The sequence below is a fragment of the Pundamilia nyererei genome, unplaced genomic scaffold (genome assembly GCF_000239375.1).
Source record: "Pundamilia nyererei isolate P.nyererei 1_Seehausen unplaced genomic scaffold, PunNye1.0 scaffold00022, whole genome shotgun sequence".
Taxonomy (NCBI): Eukaryota; Metazoa; Chordata; class Actinopteri; order Cichliformes; family Cichlidae; genus Pundamilia; species Pundamilia nyererei.
In genome coordinates this window covers 2,336,538-2,359,128 of record NW_005187423.1, presented here as the reverse complement: position 1 = coordinate 2,359,128, position 22,591 = coordinate 2,336,538, and the positions used below count along the sequence as shown (strand labels likewise).

The following is a 22,591-nucleotide window of genomic DNA, read 5'->3' as shown; positions in this document are numbered from 1 at the left end:
TGTGTGTGTGTGTGTGTGTGTGTGTGTGTGTGTGTGTGTGTGTGTGTGTGTGTGTGTGTGTGTGTGTGTGTGTTAGCCATTGAAACACAGTTTAATCTTTATTGAAAAGATCCTTCTCATCCATTAAACCCCACTAACACACCCACAGCCCACACTATAGCACTGTCAGTTTCACCCCTCCTTAGCACCAGCTGCACCTCTCATCATGCTTTAATCATGAGAGTGGCTGTTCTGGGCAACAATATACTGTGTGTGTGTGTGTGTGTGTGTGTGTGTGTGTGTGTGTGTGTGTGTGTGTGTGTGTGTGTGTGTGTGTGTGTTCACACACTGATATTGATCACTGTGTGCAAATAATCAAAATAATAAAGCAATAAAACAATAAATAATATAGTAATAAATATTAATAATAATAATCAGTGTGCTAAATGGGTGTCAAGTAAATGTGAAGTAAATGACAGCATCTCTCTTTTATCAGTTTGATTAGTTGTTCTGAGAAAACAGAACCGGCGCTGTTGCTGCTTCTCATCACATTACATGATAAGTGCACACTTCATTTGTCTGATGGCCATCTGCCACACTGGTAACACTTTAGAAAAAGAACATAAAGCACAGTAACTAACAAGGGACAAGTATAGAAGTAATCAATACTCACTGCTACTAAAAACTACAAAAAAAGGGTTGTCTTGGTTAAATTACTTTTGAGGAGGGTTCTTTGTTCTCTAAACAAGCCAGCAATCCACGGATGTAATTTAATTTGCTTATCAACCATTCAGTGAATTGTTCTTGATGCACTTGGAAGTGTTGATCATGGGTAATCAGGCTTATCACGAACCAGTAAGGAAAACAAGTTGACCCGCCTGGTGCCGGCTGGTTCAAGCCAGTTTCTCAACAGTCACAGTCACGAGTCATTTCATCTGTTAAGAAAACTAGCTACTCATGGTAACTAGCTGAAGCAAACCCTTATTTCCCTAACAAGTTTTATTTGTTTTTTGTTTTTGTTTTTTAGTCTAGTTAAAGTTTCTTTTCAAAATAAGTGTTTGAGGGTACTTAAAGAAAGATGTTTCTGTTATCACGAAACAGTACACTTGTATGGGGAAAGTGATAATGGTAGCATGTAATGCTCAATTTGCTGCCAACTATAAATGATACATACAGTAAGCTTGAACAGAGCTTTCTTAGAGCACTGACTGCCTGCCAAACAGCTGACTAGTCTTTTAAGTCAAGCCGGTTAAAATTAATTCGTGATTGTAATAAATTAGTTTGAATGAACATGTCGCAACTTGTTTTCCTTACAGCAGAATTTCTGTGAGTACTTTTACTGTCAGCTAATCAAATGTACCAGAACAAGTAGGATGAGCTAATCAGGCATTGAAAGCGAGCAGAAGGTTTATGACTCTGAAACGTCATTTACATATAAAAGGGTGTGAGGAGAAAAAGGGTGACGTGCTGAAGGCGTTCTGGCTCCTTTGGGGTCAGATAAGAAAAACTACACAGTCATTGTTTGGATTTTCACAATTTTGTGTCCCAGTTGGATTTAATTAAATGTATAAAAGGTCTTATTTAGGTCTCACCTTAATTTAAGAGTTGCAAAAAAGGAGATCGTCGGATTAGATGTAACCACTCTCATGTTGTTGTTTTTATGACCACGGGGATTGTTGTAAACACATCCACTGGGACTAATTTGCAGAGCTCATAGGGTGGGTGTGGCTATTCCGTATTAATGTTTTTTCTAGAATACAAGTCCTGCTTCAAAAAATGCCTTTTGTAAATGAAATAATGACGGTCAAGTTTCAGAGTTATTAATTGTTCCTTCTGAATGTGAACAGTTTACCTGTTATTCAGCTATGAAGAAGACTCGCCCACTAAAGAAACAAGAGTAGACAGGACTGGCTTCATACAAGCTAAACAAACGTCAATTCAAGGAGAAGGTTGTTTTACTCAAAGACCACAGTGGATCTGACCGTTTGTGGGACTCTGTGAAAGCGTCTGATAAGACTGGAGCCAATAAATACTCACAAATACTTGGGCATGTCACGCATGTGCCAGATGCTGCAAAGGGGCAAACAAAAGTGCCTTTGTCTGACAATGTAAAGAAATACTGAGAACATGTCGGATGATGTGCTGTAGTATGGTGCACTGCGCTTTAAAGGCTTGTGTGTATGAGTGGGGGTGTATGTGAGGCATTCATTCTTAGATAAACTGATGCTGCGTGGTTTGTGAGTGTGTGTGTACTTTGTGAGTACATTGATTTGAGAGCAGTGACGGTAAGCGCGTCGAGGGGGAAGTTTCTTCTGTTTGTCCGTCACAGTCTGCACGTTCTCTCTAGGCACCATTAGATCCTGGTCATATCCTCTGTGGTTCACATGACATCAGAGCTGTTTTGGGCCCTGCGCCCTCCGCTAAAGCCACAAGGATACATATGCACATACCTGAGACTGATTATTCTTTCCTACAGTAATCTGTCATTATCATCAACAACAACTATCATTAACCAAAAAACAAAACAAAGCTACTTTACAGTGCAGCTCTTTCCTCTAAGCCGTCTAGTAGCTGTGAGTCCTGATTTGTTTTCCCTAAAACTAGTTTGGTCCCATGCCTGGACAGATTTAACTGATATGTTGATGAAAATGCATGAGCTGCCAAGTGCGAGTCCTTTCAACTAAATTATTTACAGTATGGCCCAAGGTTGACGGAACAGCTCTGATGTCGGATAAGCAAAGTGGAATTTTTGGATAGTCTCAAATCTAAAAATAGGAAAAAGAGGGAGAGGCTGATGGGTAAAAATGTGGACTAAAAAAAAGCAGGAAGTGGATTACATGAAGTTCTTTTGCTTCATCTGATTTTTTGTCTGCAGAGAGAGAGAGAGATGCAGGAAGGGGGGGCAAAAAAATTCACTCAGTCAGTCTACGTGTGCTGGCTCACGATTTGTGCTTATTCTTGTTCTTGCTTCACGCCCCTCCTCCCTCGCTCTCTGTTCCTCTGTCTCTCTGTGTGTCTCCAGCACACCCCTCCCTTCTGCTCTTGCTGCTGTTAAACAAACAAGTCCAGAGCTGGGCGGGTGGGGAATATATGCATGTCAGGCCAGAGAAAAAGCAGGGAAATCTACCGTGGAGAGAAGAGAGAGGGGGAAAAGAAGAGCGGGAGGGGTGAGGAGAATCCTGTGGATGAAGGAGAAGGCGGAGCGAAGCCGCTCCTGCTCTCTAGCAGTCGGCTAAAGACAGATGGGAGGATGTTTTGACCAACTAGGGGAGCCAATCGCAGCCAGGGAGCAGCCCCCTACATTAGGGCAGGGCTAGTCTGAGGGAGTGTGTGACTCAACTTAAAGAGTGTGTTCACAGGCAGCCTGTTGTTGTTGAGCGCTCGTTTCTTTTCTCTCATGGTTGTGCAGACGTTGAAGACGATGAAGATCCAGGAGTCGCCGGTCACTTGTGACGCGGGTAGGGTCGGCGGAGAGGTGCGCGGCCCGGACTCAGACTGCGAGAAGACAAGCTGTGAGGACGTGCCCCGGTTGGATCTGACAGCACTGACTGAGGACAACAACTGGGGAGGTGAGCCTGGAGACCACCTGGCTGTTGCTTAGATATTTCTTTCCTTTGCTTTTAGCCCATTTACAGTTTGTCTGGACAAAAGGACACACATGTCCAGACAGCAGGATCCTCCACCCCAGGTTGGGTGTTTGGGTCGCAGCTGCACACCGTCTGCTGCCTCATCTGCTCCTCCTCCTGAAGCATGCTGCTTCTGCTTTTCCTGCAGAATTTAATTGTTAAAGATCCTCTAGGTTCCCTAGGCGAACTATTTTTGCACCAGAGACGTATTTGTATGCTTGGTTAGAAGGATTGCAGCACTGCCTTCATCTCCCATGAGGAAAATATGAAAGTGCAGCAAATACTCGATCTGTGGTTTTATTTAAAGAGTAAACAGTGAGGTTCTAGCAGAATCTATCACCTATGTGGAACGCCTGTGTGCAGGCTTAGCAACAGATGACCACTGCTGTTGTTTTCACTCACAAATCAATCATTAAAGGGTCGGCATGGATGGCGATAACAGCGTACCAATCAGCTGGCTGCACAAACTTAGGTTAGGTTTGGAGAGTTTATTGATCATGGCTGAACTGTTAAAGTTCATGCTCCATTTAGATGTTGACGTCTCTGCACGTGCCTGAGATGTCAGCTGTACGCGGGATCCTAATTTATTGATCCTGGCTTATCAAGTGGCATTACTGTTAAGAGAATTTGCAAAAAGAGCCTTCCTTCAGCCGTCAGACCTCTCTCGAGCTTGTTATTAATGTGTTTGTTTGTGCCGTGACTGCGCTGTGCGCACTTTCGATTGTGTTGTCAGAGTATTGCAAGGGTGGAGGTTTCTGTGTTGATTGGTGAAAGCCAAGGCTTTTGCTGAACTGTACTCTGGAATGATGGCCAACGTGTTCATTCGCACACTGGAAGGACATGTTTCTGCATGTTGTGTTGACATCTTTCCGCTGCGGCGATTGGCTTTGACTCTCACTGCCTCCGCCACCGCTGCTGCTTCCTGTTTGAAGCAAGAATCAAAACTGTTCCATGCAAGCAGCCTGTCAGTTTCAGCAGCCGCGTGTTTGGAGCATTAGTGGGCAATTGCGTGTTTGGTGGAGCTCTCTAGCGGCCGGACCTCATAGAGGGAAAACACCAGCAAGCTTTAGATTTGTTGTTGTCTCATAGTGAAGTGTTGTGTCTGAGCTATTATGCTGTTTAGGTTGTTTGAAGTCATGGTTTGAGCGATTTTGCCCAGCCTGGTAGACGGTGTGTTTACATGCTTGTAGTTAAAATGTAATTTGTGTTCTAGTGAGGCACACCGCAGGGAGTTACAGTTCTTTATTCAGTCCACGTGGCGGTTTTACTCATTTGTATACCATCCTTTGCATCTTGCCAATTTCTTCCTCTTCCTTAAACTCCCCCCACCTCCCCTGTGTTCTGTACATTGTGTCCTGAATACATAACTAAGCTTGTGGAAACAGGGCGCCTGCATGATTGGCTGTGACAGGCTGCTTCACATGAGAACAAGCAGCGCTGGTCATGGTGCGTGCAAGTATTGTGCAAAGCTGAACTGTATTTCCGTGTAGTTGGCAAGATTATTCATCAGCACAGAGTGCCAGTGAGGAATTGCTGCATACTGTACAGAAGGCATACTGCGGGCCAAATGGCCATGTGGGTGAATGAGGGTTGCAGGCAGGAGTTGGAGACCTTTGTCCCAGTAAAGTTCTAGCATGACCTGATATTTGGTGTCCCCCGCCTGTGTGCCAGCGGTGGTGGAAACAACAGTGGCCGATTTTTTTTCAGACAGCGGGAGACAGTTATGGATCTCACATGTCCCACGAGTTCATTAAAGTTTATGTGTCTGTGTGTTAGTTTAATTTCCAGTAACTAATTCAGCAGGAAGGATGCCTGCTAGTTCTTTGGCTTATTTCTTACTTCTCTTTCTTTGTCTTTCTTCCTTCATCTTGTCCTCTTCTCCTTCTCCATCCCCCCATTTCCCTCTTTTGTTCCTCTAGATTCTCCGTTTTGTAACTCCCCTTTCCTTGATTTCAAAAGCATTTTCTATCCAAGTTGTTGCGATGGTAAGTCTCCCACTAACATCACTGTCAGTGCTGACTGGCCTTTTCTGCGAGTGAGATGCCAGAGTGAAAGAAAGGAAAGTCTGTCTGTCTGACTTTTACCGCTGCATGGCAACATGCTTGAGTGATCGGGAACATTGTGGCAAAGGGTGGCACGCCCGCGCACACGCACGCACACACGACCTTTAGTGAAATGGCACACCGGCGTATTTTTTTTGTTTCATTAGTCCAGTTAATCCTCAGCCATCAGCGAGCAGTTGATTTAAAGGATTAATTTCAAATGCCGTGAAGCCTTACTGGTGGGCTACACTGCACTAAGCTTGATAATAGGCCTCAAAGGAAGACCTTCAGTCTGACTGAGGGTTTGTTTGCTGTGAGAGAGCTCTAACAAGCGAGAGCCCTGCAACTCGATGAACTGCACGTACCTGGAAGTGAAGGAGGACCCCCCGGGACTCCCGAGCTGGAATTTGAGCTAAATCATTTCTCATACACCTTAACCCACCCCAGCTAAGAAAAATATGCATGTGCGGTGTTGGACAGGGCGTGCATATTTTCCTGGTTGCATACTGACACCTTGAATGTTTACACTGACAGTTGGTTTCCTTCAGCGCTTGTTTTTACTCCCTTTTATCTGTTTTCTCGGTGTAACGTCTCCCCCGCATGTTTTTCATCACCCGACACCTGATTTTATGGGTGTCTCCTGTTCCATGAAATCTACATCAGAGTTCCTGCTGACTTTTATGTTTTGAGACATTTCGTAGAGAGCTCCTAGTTTAACTTTTAAACAATCAGATCATCCTCGGTCTGCTCTGTCGCTCTCTCTAACGCACACGTGCTCGGACAGATGCGCCGTTCCCCTGTCGACGTGCCGAGTGGAAACTAAAACACAAGCTCATCACTGTACCTCTCATCAGGGGTCACGCCCTGACATTATCCCACAGAGTGCCGGGCTTTATTAATAGCCCGGCGATTGTCAGGGGTATCTGCACGGCTATTTTCACCAAGCATAATTATTGCCAGAGTGGAGACTCTGTAACCAAGGGATGAATAAAGAGAGAGAGAGGCAGGGTGGGTGTGTCTTACCCACAGTTTCAGAGCAACATCTGTGACTGCTGAGCCCCAGAGGAAATTCTTTTTATTAATTTTTTTCCCACAGAAGCACATCCAGAACCTTCCACAGAGCCAGAGAGGCTCCGCGATGATGTTAGCAGGGAGAGAAGTCGCTGTCTGGCGTCTTCAGGATGAGAACCGGGGCTGATTTTAGAAAACGAGCCGTGCATGCTGTTTGGCTTTCCCAGGACACTTTCACATTTTGACCTCCTATATTTGCTCTGACTTCACAAAATATACATATATAACCCAACAGGAAAATATGTGAAATGTGACATTCGGTAGCGTGCTAGCCACCAAAGAGCAGCTGAATGTGTTCTGATAACAGTGCCCATGAACTCACATCGGATGTTTTAGTGCTTTTATATATTATCTTGCACAACATCACACCTGTAAAGTCTTTTTTTGGCAGTATTTTTCTCCAGTTAAATGTCTTCTTGATTTTTAAAGTAGAGATAAGTTGATGGCGGTGCCTGTTTTGGTTGGCAGAGCTAACGGATTTAAGAAGGCTTTTCTCAATGCGGCTGGTTTTCCAGCATCATATTGTCCCAACGTTAAGGACTTTCCATGCACGAATGTGCCGATGTGCTGACTAATCTGTTGTTCTTTCACATTCTCTTATGTCTTGCGTGTGCAGAATTATGAAAGTGCAATGAAAATCTTGACATTTTTGTTTTTGTGTCACTCAGAACCAACCCCGGCGTACTCGCTGCAGAGGGAGAGCATGGACCGCGAGGAGGCCAGGCTGTCCCCTCACTGTGGGGGGCGTCTGATCCGCCAGCTCCTGGAGGAGTCCAGCGACCCGATGGTCTCCCCTCGGTTTTACGCCTACGGACACTCCCAGCAGTACCTGGATGACACGGAAGTGCCTCCATCGCCACCTAACGCTCACTCGTTCATCAGGTAAGCTGACGTGTGCTTTTGCAGAGCTGGAAGGAAGGAACTGGGAGCTGTAACAGCATCATTTATCTCAACAGTCGCAGGCGGAGTTCATCACTTGGCTCCTGTGATGATGAAAGAGAGGAGCTGACCTCCGCCCAGCTCACAAAGAGGATTCATGTACTGAAGAAAAAGATCCACAGGTTTGAGGAGAAGTATGAAGAGGAGCGAAAATACAGGGTAGGTAGTAACGACCGGTTCATTCGCCATTGTTAATAAAGCCCCGCGCCTTAAAGTCAGACTGGAATGATGTTTCTGTGAAACATAAACAAGAATATTGACTGTCAGAGGTGCATCATTACACCAAGTAGGGCTCTGCCTTGTTGTTTAGCAAGGCAGAGCCCTACTTCAGATTTACACTGTTATCCTCATGTGAACAGTAATTGTAGGTATTTTATTTTGAAAGAGCAGCTGATCATCTGGGTTTTTTTTCTTCTTTTCCTCCACGCAGCCCTCCCACAGTGACAAAGCTGCAAACCCAGAAGTGCTGCGGTGGATGAATGAACTGGCTAGGCTTCGCAAAGAGCTAAAAGGTAACACACAGGCGCACACATTCTGACAGTTAATTTGATCTAGTTTTAGTCATGATTCAGGCATCTAACTTGCTCCTGATTGGATCACTTCCGAACTCGTCCCGCCTTTCTACACAACTTACTGAAAAGCTCTGGTTCCTGTCTTCTTCACCAGAACACAAGCTGATGAAGTCTGAGGAGGACCTGACGCCTCAGCCCCGCCAGCGCAGCAACACGCTGCCCAAAAGCTTCGGCTCGCAGCTGGAGAAGAAACCTCAGCAGGAGAAGGCGTCGAAGCCGCCGGTGGAAAGCACCCTGGAAGGAATTCAGAAGAAGCTGCAGGAGAAGAGGGACGAGGTGAACCGCCCCGAGGACATCAAGGTAAATCCGCGGCTATGTCGCACGCTCACACAGACGATGGAATAAAACATTAAAAGCCAAAAGACTGTATATGTTTAAAGCATAAATTTTAAAGCAGACTGCACACTCTGAATTTATTATCACACAGAGACAAATAAGTTTTGCTGCGAGCAACACGGACTGAACCCTTGTCACTTTTAAAAGGCGAGTGACTCACTTCCTGTCTCCTGCTAACAGGATATGACACGGGAGCAGATCGCCGCAGAGAAAGTCGCCCTGCAGAAAGCTCTTCTCTACTACGAGAGTATCCACGGCCGACCGGTAAGCCTCCCTCCATGTGTTTGTTTTATTTTAGACATTTTAAATGCAAAAATTTGCCCAGTTCTGCAAATAAAGCTGAACCCATATCAGTTTGTCTGGACCAAATCCAGGTGCCGTAATTTTTATTCCTGTCAGTACAGTTACATATCACGCCCTGCAGAGATCTTATAGTGAAGAAAAAGGGTTTTGCTGTAATTTTGTTTTATGTTAGCAAAGTAGCTAGTTAGCGTGCAGGTAGAGAGGATGACAGAAATTTGCTAAAACTGTGCTAACAGTGTATCTTTGTTCTCCCCACCTGGAGCAGATGACGAAGAGCGAGAGGCAAATCATGAAGCCGGTGTACGACAGATATCGCCTGGTGAAGCAGATCCTGTGTAGAGCCTCCACCATTCCTGTCATAGTAAGTATCACATCCCAGCCTCCCTTTAGCTGCCGGGTTTAAAGCCACACTCTCAAAACATGCACAGACACTTAATCCCAGCTCGTGCCGGCTTTAGCACCTGCTGCTGGGAACGGACAGCAGCCATGAAGCAGCTTTCAGTGCACTCGTAAAGCAAGGTCAGAGGTTACAGGCTGAGGTCACAGGAAGTGACAGCAGAGTGTTGAAGAGGCTCAGGAAGTGAAAAACAACACAGCCAAGTTAAATAAACGGAAAATAAACACAGCAAGTTCTTAAAATGTATTTTTACATATTTATATTTCAGAAATGTAGGAAAATAAATCTGCTTATGGACTAAGTGTAAAGCTCTCAGTAAAGTTATTTACTGAACATCTTTATGATGTAAGACATGATCTGCATTATGTGCATTATATAATGCACTGCATCTAATCCGCACCACGCAGGCTGAGCCTGCTGCCATATTGTTCCTGACATGGAGACGCAGAGGAGCAGACAGAGGAGCTCAAACAAAAGCCGTTAAATGTGCTTAAACCTGACAGAAAAGTGTGAAGTACTGTAAAAGAAAGAAAAAAGGTCAGAGTTAGCGTCTCAGCGTGGTTAACTCCTCCTTCTCGACCGTCACCACAGGGCTCTCCCTCCAGCAAGCGCAGAGGTCCCCTCCTACAGCCCATTATCGAGGGTGAAACCGCACTCTTCTTCGATGATATCAAGGTGAAGAGCCATTGCTGCTGCTTAATAATCAGTGAACCGGCTCCCTCTTCCTCACCTGCTAAACTCCCACCCCTCCTCCCCCTTTATATTTACTACCATTTGCCCTCTAATGAGCCTGATTGCTGCCTGTTGATTGGGCAACTGTAGAAGTGTTGAATCAGTAGTTGCTGATCTATGAATCACTCTGTGATTGATGTAATGATGTAAGTGGATATAAAATGGGTTAAAGCTTGTTGTGATTTAAGTGCCTAAAACAAGGCTGGAATACTGGTTTATTTTTCCTAAACAGCAAATATGTGCATACAGTATATTAAATGTATCATTGTTATCATTATTTTTCCAGCACTGTTTGCAGGCACTCTGTGGACACCTTTTTTTTTTTTTTTAATTTTCTGTATTAATTGAACAGTTTTAGTTGAATAAAGGTGGCCTGATTAACTCCATTCATAAAAACAAATGACGACCATCGCGGTGATTTCTAACCTCTGTCCACTAACACTGCACGATCCTCACGCCCTGCAGTATTTGAGCCCAGGAGGCCGCCTGCTACAGCAGCGCTCACCGCACGATGAGACCCTCTGCCCCCTCCCTTGCAGCCCGTTGAGTCTAAAGCCTCCCTCACTCTCTTTGTAGGAGGAAGAGGACGGCTCGGAGGATGACGGAGACGCCAAGACCCAGTTCACCGTGACCGTGCGACCCGACATCGGCGTGTTCAGCTTCCTGGAGCACGCGGATGAGGAAGTGGATGGTTTCATTTCACCCGTGGACGAACTTTCCCCGTCCAAGAACACGATGGACACGAGGCTGTCCAACCTGCACTCAGCTACTATGTAAGTACTCGCAAAACGCTCGTTTTACTGTCAGTTTGTGACAGATTTGGGTCTGTTTGAGAGGATTAATCCTGATAACTCAGCAAAAATTGCAGATCTATCACTGTCTACATACAAAGAAATCCAACCAGAGCACAAATTTAGAAATTCCTCTAAACAGAGTTGCCCAGTAACCTTGCCTTTATATAGGAATATAACCAGGATACAACCATCTGGCAACGAATTAAATCAAGTCCCCTGTTGCAAAGAAACATTACACTCATGAGCGCACACCCATTCAAATTGCCGTAATAGCAAAGTGTTTATCAGCCAGCGGTTGTTTACAAACTTTCGCCATTGTGTTGCAGAGCAGTTGCAGTCAGTCCAAGACAGACTTAATTTGTTTGGAGACAAGTTGCATCCCACCTGTGTGACCTGTGTAATACAAAAAAAACAAAAACCGAGCCAAAGTTGTTGATTTTTGGGGGTTTTTTTTTGTAAATGCTGGAAGTCTGTGTATATTTTAATGTGAGACATTTAAAAAAGCATTTCTCCTCACCCCACAGGCAGGAACTTGTAGAGCAGCTCCAAGAGACGAGAGAGGAGAAGAAGAGGATTCGCAAGAACTTGAAAGAGTTTGAGGACCAGTTTTTTAGACAAAACGGAAGGTAAGAAAAAAAGAGTTTGTCAATGTCAAATATTTGGAACTGCATAATGAGAAACCTCGACACGAAGGTTTTTTTCTCGCAGCGTCGTAACGTTTGCCGCCTTGTTCCTGCAGGAACGTGCAGAAGGAGGACCGCTCCCCACTGGCTGTGGAGTACAACGAATACAAGCACGTCAAAGCCAAACTGCGGCTGCTCGAAGTGCTCATCAGCAAAAGAGACTCAACTAAATTCATCTGAATAAAGCAAAGACTCAATAAGAGGACTGGTGCTGTGTCTCCAGTGTCACAGTCAACACATCTCACCTTGCTAGAAACAGTCATGTTTTCCTCGCTGTTGGATGCTGTTGACGCGCTCCGTCGAGCTCGAGGGTTTCCCTCCGTCAAACTGCTGCGCCTGGAAAAACGTTGTCGTCACCTCGAGGAGGGGACGTCACTCCGGACGAAGCAACATACGCACAAACTAAACTGAATCACACTTGTATTGCTGATAATTTATTTTGAATGTTTGTCTCATGCACAGCCGTAGAAGTCTTAAAAACCCCCAAAAAGAACCCAAAACACTTGATAATTCGGTCATTAGCTATAAAATTGTCGCTGCTTTTTAAGGATCGCGTGTATTTTTCTAAAGGAGATGTTACTCGATCATGCTGACAGTACCGAAGTTTCACTTTCCACAGCATTAAATCCTCTTCTGTAAAAGTTTTATCGTTTGAAAGAAGTGGTTTCCTCTTTGACTGGGGCCCAAAGACAGCAGCTCAGAGCGCACACAGTGAGCCAAAATCTTTCATCTCCTGGAAATCACCCAGTTTCAAGATGACCACTGACACTTGCTGCGTTTTTGTACGCCTTAACCTGCTTTCCCCTCATTTACTTGATGTTAAATAAGCTATCGTCCCCTTTAAATCACTGCTGTGTTTGCTCACACCGATTAACACTGACAAGGCCAGTTCTGAGGCGAGCGCGGGCGTGGTCGACGAAGCCTCGTCCTCTGGTCCTCGCTGTAGTTTGTTTGTTTGTAAATATGGATTATCGTATATGTTTACATTTCTGTGAGCGAGTACTTTATCCCTTTTTTTTTTCTCTCCAATTTTCTGGATGGTAATCAGTGTGAATTTGTTTTCACTGAATGTAAACACTGGCCGGGCTTAATGAACTGAGTGTGTACATTTTAGTACATAAATTGTATTTTGTATATAATGTGAATGAAATCATATTTTTACTGAAGGTTTTTTGGGCTCTGTGTTTTTTCTTTGTGAAGTTGCGAATGTTCACTCATCCAGTCGAAGGACTTTACAGACAGATCTGAGATCAGTCGGTTTATTTATATAGCAGCAAATCACAACATCAGCTGCCTCAAGGCGCTTTATACAGGAAGGTAAGGACCTCCCTAGAGCACTGTGCGATGGCGGGAAGGAAAGTAATAAAAGGAAATAAAACAGGGATTAAAAGCGTGTATTAAAAAAAACTACAGCACCAAATTAAATAAATAAAATTGTTTAAATATGAATGTACATATAAAAGATTATATGTGGTATAATAAAATTTGTCTTTCACCCATCAAGGTCTTCAGTTTAACTTAATGATTTATTGGTATAAAATTGACAAAAAGCTTTATACCATGTAAGGATTTAAAATATGTCATATGTGACCTTTGACCTCTCCTTCAAGGTCAGTCAGTTGATCTCAAACGTTGATCTCAAACATCTCGGCTGATGAAGCATGTTCACTGAACGTTTGGAAGAATGGGAGTGAACTGCTTTCAAAAACTTTTTTTTTTTCTTGTAACACCTAAAATCTCACCTCTGACATATGCCCCTCATAAAATATCAATTAAAAATAAACTATACTGAAACAAGAACCCTAACCTTAACAGCAGGTGCTCAGATAAACACTAAAAAACAACTCTATGAATCAGAGGCATCACATCTGGTCCATCTGGTCATAGGTTCATGAATTCAAGCAATTTAATGAGGAAGCTCAAATGCAATAACAGGCCACACAGAAGTCTTGCTTTTATACCGTATTTTATTGAAAACCTTGGCTGGAACAGAGAGCTTTGAGTAAATTTCAGTCAAATAATGATTTAAAAAAAAAAAAAAAACAACTTATTCTCTAGCACATTTAAAGGTGCAAAAAAGTCAAGGGCTTCACAAACCTTTGCATAGGACTAAACTCTGCAGGAGCCTTAATCAGACAAATATTGATTGAATATGCGTGTGTGTGTGTGTGTGTGTGTGTGTGTGTGTGTGTGTGTGTGTGTGTGTGTACACATGCAGTATAGAACTAAGCAATAAGATGAACTGCCAGCATTTGAGACCTTTATATGTTTGGCCCAGAGCTGTGAGTACAGAAGTGGGCTGCTTCAGGTTGTTATTGCTGAGAGGACGTGTTAGTCAGAACACATCGAGTCATTTTACTGCCCAAAGTCACATTAACACCACTGTCGTGTATGAAATGTATATAAAATATATATTATATATATGCGAGACGATTCCACGCACGTCACGCTAATACACAACCTAATTAAATGTTATCTTGTACTGCGAGGTGTCACTGCAGGAATATTTATACATCATCAGGGCGACTTTTGGAATAATATGATGGGTACAGTTTATCATCAAATGGTTATTATATGAAGACTTTTTACTAAGTCATCTGCCCACACTCTTAAAATATTCATCTCCACTTGGAGACCAGACAAATAACAATTATTAACTCTAATGTTTGTATATTTAGGTTTATGTGACATTTTGGGACATGTTTTTATTTGCTTCTTAGCAGATCGGTTCAAATGTCATTACAGAGGAATCGGTTTGCTTGGCCTAGCAAAAACACGGCTAGTTTGGCTCCGTCACACGGTGAATAAATCCAACTGAGATCCGCTCTGATGATCAAAAATGACCAAAGTTTGTTTAACCCTCTGAGGTCTAAGTCATCATTTTATAGAAGCCATGAGAGTGTTTGTTAGGGGGGGAAAAGAAGCGTGAATAAGGCTGGGAGAAAAGTTTCATAAACACAAAAATGACAGTTTTTGTCATCCACACTTACAGGGGATTTATATTTGTAAATCTGCAACCCTGCAGCCTACACCGTAACTACACACCACATGGACACAGTCTGCGATGGCTGTGATTGGACAGTTTGGGATTGTCGTGTCCTCCTGAATATTTAAATCTACTGTGTCTACTGAAAGAGACTATATGGAATTGAAGAGAGAAACAGGACGAACTCCTGGTTTGTTGAGATACCGCTGCGTTGGCCAAGAAGGACTTTGACTGTATTCAGATACTCGTCTGTGTCAGGGACCACACTATCAGAATGTGTATCTAAAAATCTGTTTCAAAATACTTCACGAAAGCGATTAAAATGAGCACTAATCAAGGAGACTGTTCTGCATCCACGCCACGGCAAACATGGAGTGTGTATCGCTGGAAACCAGAGTGGTTAAACAAGAGGTGCTCTCTTTTTCTGGGTCTTTCACCTGTTGCTCGCACAGACTGTAGTAAAATATGGATTCTTTAGAATGGCCATTAGGGGGCGACTCTCGTGGAGAACACGCCCTGGGCTCCATGTCTCTGTAACCTCAGTAGACATTTTTCTGAAGAGTTTATGGGCTCAGTCGTTAGTTTTAGCTCACACTGAATGAAACAGGAAGTTCATTTTGTAAATGATTTTATAGTCACAAAGGAGGATTAGCCAGGATAAGCTGACTGTCCCTCGGTTTCCTCGCTCATCACGTCCAGTTTCAGGCAAAAATGATTAGCTAGGGTCTTCACTGTCCATGGGTGGTGTTATCTTGACTAGCTCCACCTTTCATACTGTGGTTATGTTGTTGCTAGGCACTGTCATCGAGGGCAAAGGTATGATGGCAAGGTCACATTTTAGATATTATAAGCAAACCTGGAAGCACTAAAAAAACAACAACAACAAAAGCTGCAATTCCTGTAGTGGCCACTGGAGGCTGAGGCTAAGTTAATCCCCACTGACTGCCATGGTAAGACACCCAACTTAATACAATTACAAAGTGTATTTAAAGCCTGGTATCTACAGTTCCTCATTCATAAAAACCACATAGGGGCACAGACTTGTTCTATAACTCATCACGGCTAATGCCAAACTCAACATCTTAGCGTATTAGTCCAAATACAGTCATCTCATGGGGTCTTGTTTGATTGCGACCTCGCAGATGATGCGGCCCCTTTCAGCTAGAAAATCTAACTAAACAGCCAGTAAGCGCGACATCCACATGCTTGTAACAACAGGAAGTGCGATCTTTTTGTGTCCATCTGAAGGAGCCAAACATGTATTTGCTACCACTTCCAGTCTGAGCGATGCTAACTGATGCTTCATATTCAGCTGACATGCTTTTCTTGCAAGAAAGCGAATAATCACATTTCCAAAAACGTCACTGCTAAATGACAATCTGGTTTTTGTTTTCACTCTGTAACATGCACACACATCCACAAAAAAAATAAAAAAAATAAAAAAAATAAAGTTTTGTTTCTGTACAGAAGGTTTTGCTGTAGAAAGGCAACACTGTTGAATGCAGGTTCAAGAACAAAGTCAGCTGCTCTGTGAGCCACAGCTAAAACAGAACGAGGGATTGCAAACGATGTTCAGCATGCTTCGCTCCCTGCCTGACTCGCTTGTCCTCTTTCAGAATCAGGCATAGAGGACATGCTGGTGGCAGATTTAAAAGGATCAGCGGGACTAACACTCCTCCCAACCTCACAGTGAAGATTATATTCAAAGTGCTATTTACATACACGTATATATGTATGTGTGTGTGTATGTGTGTGTGTGTGTGTGTGTTAATTTTGTCAAAAAATAACCACTCTATTTAATAAATTAAAAGTAACAAAAAGCAATATATTGTCTCAAGGTAATAACATGATTCTTTAATGATTAAAAATAGAATTTAAGGAATATAAAATACACAGCTTTGCAAACAAAACAAAGCAAAAAGAAATTAAGAGTTTCTCAACCTTCTCTGGTCCTGGTTTTTAAGTCCCGAAGTTTTCATAATCCAGGGTCGTTCTGCACATTTTAGTCCATTTAGTGCTTTTTTGGTTAATTTCCATGTTGGCTGTTATCTATCAGTCATTTGATTCTCCTCTAAATGGTCCTGGAAGGCTGAGGAACTTTGCCCAAAGCAAAAAAGCAATAACACTGCATTTACATACATAGACCTTTAAGATTCAAGATGCTTAACGATCTTGTTAGACCATATATAAACAGAGTGACCCTCCCGTGTCCAACAACTGCCCACCCACACTCTTGACACTCACGTGGGGGTGTATTGCTGTTAAAGTGCGTTAAGTCTCCCCTGGGACTCCCCTCAGACCAGGCTGAAGCCCTCGTACTGCTCCACGGCTTGAGTGAGGCGGCGGCGCAGGATCTCTTTGGTCTGGTAGCGGGGCATGTCCAGCAGGTTGTAGCATGTGTGGGCCACGGGCAGGTAGTGCTCCTCTGCTGTGGTAGACTGGATGATGATGCGCAGGCTCTCCATGCCGTGGATGGGAATGCGGTCACTACCGGTCAGGAACACTGCAGGCAGAAAGGGGACATACAGAACAGAGGTAAAACAAAATTAGGGAAGCTCTCTGAAACATGTTTGTGCTCTTGTGCAGACACAAGCTTGATGTTTCTGGATGTTATTAATAAATCTGGTCTTTGCCTGTCTAGACAATTTTTGACTCGCAGAGAATATTGCTCCGATTTTCCTATTTTGGCTAAAAGTCATTCTTGGTTGCAATGAAAGCAACATGCATGTTTTTTTACACTGCAAAGAAATGCTTGTTTAACAGAGAAACCTGCCCACAGAACTCTTTGGGCTTTAAATACACTTTAAATAAATGTGTAAAATTACAGAACAGAAAAAAAGAAAGAAAAAGAAAAAAATTGCATTATTCTCATTATTAAGATTGAAAAACCTGAAATTCTGCATTCAGAGACTCATTAAAAGTGGCTGCAGCGAACGACCCATAAGTTCAAATGTTAGGTTTGTGGTTAGCTGGCCTGAATGGACCCTTCAGAGTGCCAGTTCTGCCCCCCGGGCCAAATGTTTGACACCTCTGATCTAGGAGCAAGAATCACAGGGTGATTTTAACAGGACATCGTCATGCCACACTTCCCACAACAGCAGCGGTATCACTATGCTCGACATTATTTAATCATATCATTTACTATTACTAAAGAATTCAGCATAATTGAGGTCTTGTAAAGTAAACAGTTGAATCTGAATGAAACACTTTATTCAAAACTCCTGAAATGTGTGATTATTTTCATTAACACTGAAAAGTTCTCGCTTTCGTTAAAGCAGCACGAGGCAGCTCTGCTGTCTTCACGATCTGCTCTCATGACCTGCAAATTATTACACTGCAAAGCGACTGCGGGTAAGAGAATTAAACTGCCACGCAGATCATTTAAGGAGGCAATTAAAGGCTTACACAAGAACTGCTTCTTCTTTTCCAGAGGGAACTCGTGGAAAACCTCCCAGAACAATCTGACTGTTGGATGAGTGGCGGTGTACTCCCCCTTATAAACGGCGTTCTGTAGAAAGAGAGGAGAGATTTGGAGATTAAAAGCCTGTTTTACCATCAGTAAACAATTTGATTTGTGGAACATGTTAGTTCCTTATCAGTCAGGAAACAAAGTCCTCAGAGACGTGCAACAATCTGGGTGATTTTTGCAACTACTGGCCTAAAAAACAAAAACAAATCAGTTTCCCAGTTTTTTGACATCTGACAAAACAATCTGCTGTGCAGATGTTGTAATCTGCACAAAAAGGACCTCTGGACACAGGAGATAAAGTCACGGGTAAAATATGTGAAGAACTGTTTTGGCTCATACCGTTTATGATCACATCCAGAGCTGCAAAGTAAGCCAAATGTCACAACAACCCACAAGAGCGGAGTTTCTAAATCATTTATTCGCCTCCATATTAAATGATCCAGAGGTGTGCCTTTTCAACATCTGGCAGGAATAACACGAAACACACGAGAACGAGCCTTTCAGAAAAGATCAGATTTATCTACAGTTTTCTTCACCATCCAATCTAAATTTTAACTTACCTACTATGATGATTTGTGAATATATATTTAGAATATTTCTGACAACATAATACACGTTTTAGTATTTTGCAACTAAAGGTACAATATGTAAGATTGGTAAACCACAAACAGCTGAAACATTAAAAAGTAAACTAAATCTATGAATTATTTATTATCATTACACATGTGCAATGAATTTTGATGCAGTCTTATCAGTGCAAACATTTGAAAATAATATGTATATAAAGTAAATATATGTACACAAGTAAAAACCCATCATCCCAATCAATCCTTCACACTCTATGGGCATTCATTGCAGTTGATTCTCTTAAAAACTGCACATTACTACAAGTGTATTTATGAGTTTTGGATAAAAAAAATTCTTTGGTTCATGTTTTTAATGTCCTGAAACATCTGCCCTTGCGCTGACATTCAAACAGAAAGTGGTGCAGGGGGGATGGATGTTTCAGGACACTCTCAAATGACCGTATGACACTGGAATAGCACACTACAGAAATATCTCCTGAAGTTTGATTTCTAACTTGCTAATACTGCGTCAAACTCAATTTTTTTTGTCGCTTTAGCATTGCAGAATTTATACTTATTGTTCCATTTTTTCTTTTGCATCCAGAAAAAAGACAATCGCAACAACCAAACGTGGTTCGCCGGTATCTGTGTCTTACACCAGTGAAAGAGCCTTTTCTTTCCTGCTTCTTACTAAAGACGTAAACACCTATAATTAATCTTTCAGGTACAATGTAGCACCGCCTGAGGTGATGGTTTGAGGTAATGTTTGAGGGTGTCTCTCACTACCGTTCTAATCTAAGATGCTAAAGCTAAACATCTATCATTCACTGAGGTTGGTATGTAGAGCCGCAGGCATGGCTGCAGTGGTTATTCTGAGCGAGGCAGTTCCCTGGTTATATAAACACAATGCTAAAAACTACATCATTCTTTCCTGCGGTCGATGACAAGGACTTTAGGTTTTGTTTTTTTTTTAAATGCAACATCTGAACAAATCTTTCACATATAAACTATTGGTCTGCAAACACTTGTGCTGCAGGGGATTCAAGATTTTAATCCAACAATGACAACAACAAAAAAAGAAAAACACACACAGTGAGGAGAGGCTTTGCTGACCCTGAGCTGGAAAGTTGATCAGAGCAGTCGGAGTACATGTGCAGATGATTAAACCACACACTGACCTTCTCCATCTCCTCCCAGTTGTAGTTATTATTGCCGACCACCATGGCCATCAGCTCGGAGGGCTGGAACAGAGACAGGATCTCACCACCACACACCTTCAGGAAACCAGCGGAGAAGGCAGAGTACTGCTCCCCCACCGAGTCTGAGAACACGTAGCGCAGGTAGGCCTCCACAAACTCCTTCCTGAAACACGCACACACACACACACACGCACACGCACGCACACACACGCGCACACGCACGCACACACACACACACACACACACACAAATAGGTTCAGTAAACATGCAGAAAATGAGCACATTTATTCAGATGTCAAAGTGGGACTATAAACACTCTCTTCCTCTCTCTTTGTGTCTGAATCCGAGTGTGTTCACATTGTCTGAGCCGTCTGTTCAAAGCTTTTTTTTGGTTTGTTTCTTGAAACCTGCTTGGAACTCATCAACGTCCTCTTCATCCAGCCCGCTCTAATTTTGTTTACACCTCTGTGAGGTCTTAGCGCAGAAGTTGCTTAGGTAGATTAAACCTCTAATCTCTTCATCTGTGCTGGAGCCACCTGTGAGTGCGTCAATATATGTGTAAATACTAAAACAGATTTGTTTTCACTGTGCCAAGCTAAACTACAGAAGCAGGACACGAAATGCTGAATAAATCCCCTGAAAGACTTATATTTAAACAGAGTTCCTAACATTAATCTATTTTAAGACCTCTGAAATGAATGCTTAAAAGTAAAATTACTGTACTGAAGGAGAGGAATGTGCAGCTTCAACATTATTTTTAAATTTGGGAAACCAATGGAAAGCTTTAGTTTGGGCTGAGCAACTACTGCAGTCAGTCAGTGATAGACATCCATGCATTTATAAAACATGTCAAAGACAAAAGGGAGAAGAAAGCAGAACATATTTGTCACTTTCCATCACTAGTCAAAGTCAGACTTAAGTCTGATTGAGATGCTTTGTCGTGTCCTTTGAACAGGCCGTTCAGAAACCCTCCAGTGTGGCTGAATTAAAACAGTTCTGCAAAGAGGAGTGGGACAAAATCCCTCCACAGTGATGTGAAACACTCACTGCCAGTAATTACAAACACTTGATTGCACAAGCATTAATAACTATTAACTGGTAACACAACTAGTTATTGGTTTTAGGGAGCAATTAGGTTTTAAGAACTTTTCTTTCCCCGTAATAAATACATTTTATATTCACTCAGGTTATCTCTGTCTAAGACATGTACTCAGCTACAACAACAGGAAACCCCAAGCCAACCACACACAGTGCATAACAGCATCTTAATAGATTCAAAATAACAGGTTAAAAATCCCAAAGTGAATCAGATGTCGGGGATTCAGAAGAAACCAGTTACTTTAACTCAAATGTTCAGGAACGCGCAATCCTCGAGCAATCACTCCAAGAAAGAAGAAAAAGAGAGAAACCAGATTTTTAAAACCTTTTCCCTGATCACACACACAGAAAGTAATGATGTCGTTTCATTTAGAAAGCGAGGACTCTGTGTAGCAGCTGCTGCCACAAACCCCCGTTCAAACAGGGAAGGTACCAACAGAAGGACCAACATGCTCCAACAGTTGGTCAGAAGGTTCCTTTGTAAGTGCGCATGCGCCATTAGCGTGCTGCCTGCTGTAACCCTAATTTCCCTCGGGATTAATAAAGTATTCTGATTCTGATTGATTCTGATTCTCCTGAAATTTGAGAGAAATACACAAGCAGGTCTTCTCATATAGGAAACCAGCGCATAGACACGCACACAACTGCTTCACGTCAACAAGCTAATAAATACAGGCTTCAGACCAATGCTACAGTCTTCCCAGCCAAGCAAGTCACACCCACAGGGGTCACAAAGCCCTGCAAACACCAAACTTGTCTTACACAACGCAAAACGAAACAAAAACAAAGGCAGGATTCATCAGTCTGATAAAGTAACCTTCAGTATCAAAATAAAACGTGCGGTATGAGATGCTGCTTTAATACCACAATCTAATATTCCTCTTGTTCTAGTTCCATATCTGAGTGTCGAAGGGATTTTGGAGAAACAATTTGTGTTACTGCTGCTCTCGCCATCTGTTCAGCACCAGCAGCCAGACATGTTGACACCGCCCGCCCCCAAACGCTCTCTCTCTGAGGACTCCTTCACATAACGCTGTAATCAGTGCCACTGGCACAAGGACAGCAGCTAGAAATGAGGCGCAATAGCACGGTGTGAGTGAATCTAAAAAACTGTGTCTGTGTGTGCAGCACAGATCGTGGCCTTCAGCTCCAACAATGGGACACAAGCTGCTGGCTCTATGAGCGCATTATAATCTCTGTGCGGGGAAAAAAAAAAGTAAAATCTCACAGTCTTTGCTTCTTCCTTCAGAGAGGACAGAGCGTGTAGCATTTAAAAAAATGGAAACGTTCATGAAATTAAATCTAATCTGGTAAACGGGCTGGTTCTTATATAGAGCTCTTCTACTCTGAGAACTCAAAGAGCTTTTTATAAAGCTTCACTCATTCACACCAGCACTTTTTTCTATGCTTTTCCTATCCAGGTGCTTTCTATCCAGCATTGACACACATTCACATTCCCATGGATGCATGGGAGAGCAACTTGGGGTTAGTATCTTGCCCAAGTATATTTGACCGGAGCAGACGGGGATTGAACCACCAACCTTCCGATTAGTAGGTGACCTGCTCTGCCTCCTGAAATACCGACTGAAACGTGCTGAAAAGTCAGCTTAAATTTTCAGTGTGCGTTTTTTTGATTTGTCGAGTCACCAAACCTGTTGTTTTTGTCCACAGCGACGCTCTCTCCTCCGGGAATCAGCTCCTTGACTTCTGTCATCCCGTAGTTCTCCCTGGTGATCTAAGACATGAGCACAACAAACAGACTCACTGTGGAGTTTTTTTACGTTGCAAAAGTGCACAAG

At 42.9% G+C, this 22,591-nt stretch overlaps 2 protein-coding genes across 5 annotated transcripts in view; one reads left to right on the top strand and one right to left on the bottom strand.

The window, feature by feature from the left end:
* The first annotated feature begins 3,040 nt into the window (after window positions 1-3,040).
* On the top strand, window positions 3,041-12,640 carry LOC106456140 (protein FAM13A). Of its 4 annotated transcripts, XM_013909279.1 has the most exons (12): window positions 3,041-3,548; window positions 5,525-5,590; window positions 7,387-7,600; window positions 7,675-7,816; window positions 8,088-8,169; window positions 8,324-8,529; window positions 8,746-8,829; window positions 9,134-9,229; window positions 9,857-9,940; window positions 10,574-10,770; window positions 11,316-11,417; window positions 11,531-12,640. In XM_013909279.1, exons 1-12 carry the CDS (start codon window positions 3,377-3,379, stop codon window positions 11,652-11,654), a joined length of 1,569 nt encoding a protein of 522 aa, XP_013764733.1. In that variant the 5' UTR covers window positions 3,041-3,376; the 3' UTR covers window positions 11,655-12,640. The 4 variants fall into 4 exon arrangements, with proteins under 4 accessions (XP_013764733.1, XP_013764734.1, XP_013764735.1 ...); XM_013909280.1 differs by lacking the exon at window positions 5,525-5,590 and having other exon boundaries at window positions 3,043-3,548; XM_013909281.1 differs by lacking the exon at window positions 9,857-9,940 and having other exon boundaries at window positions 3,043-3,548.
* A 789-nt stretch (window positions 12,641-13,429) lies between these two features.
* Window positions 13,430-22,591, bottom strand: part of herc3 (HECT and RLD domain containing E3 ubiquitin protein ligase 3) — a 36,652-nt gene continuing 27,490 nt past the window's right edge. The window contains exons 22-25 of the mRNA XM_013909252.1: window positions 22,445-22,527; window positions 19,674-19,857; window positions 17,866-17,968; window positions 13,430-16,963 (exon numbers count right to left, since the gene is read on the bottom strand). Coding sequence (XP_013764706.1) covers window positions 16,755-16,963; window positions 17,866-17,968; window positions 19,674-19,857; window positions 22,445-22,527 — 579 coding nt within the window. The 3' untranslated portion in view covers window positions 13,430-16,754. The remainder of the gene's footprint in view (window positions 16,964-17,865; window positions 17,969-19,673; window positions 19,858-22,444; window positions 22,528-22,591) is intronic.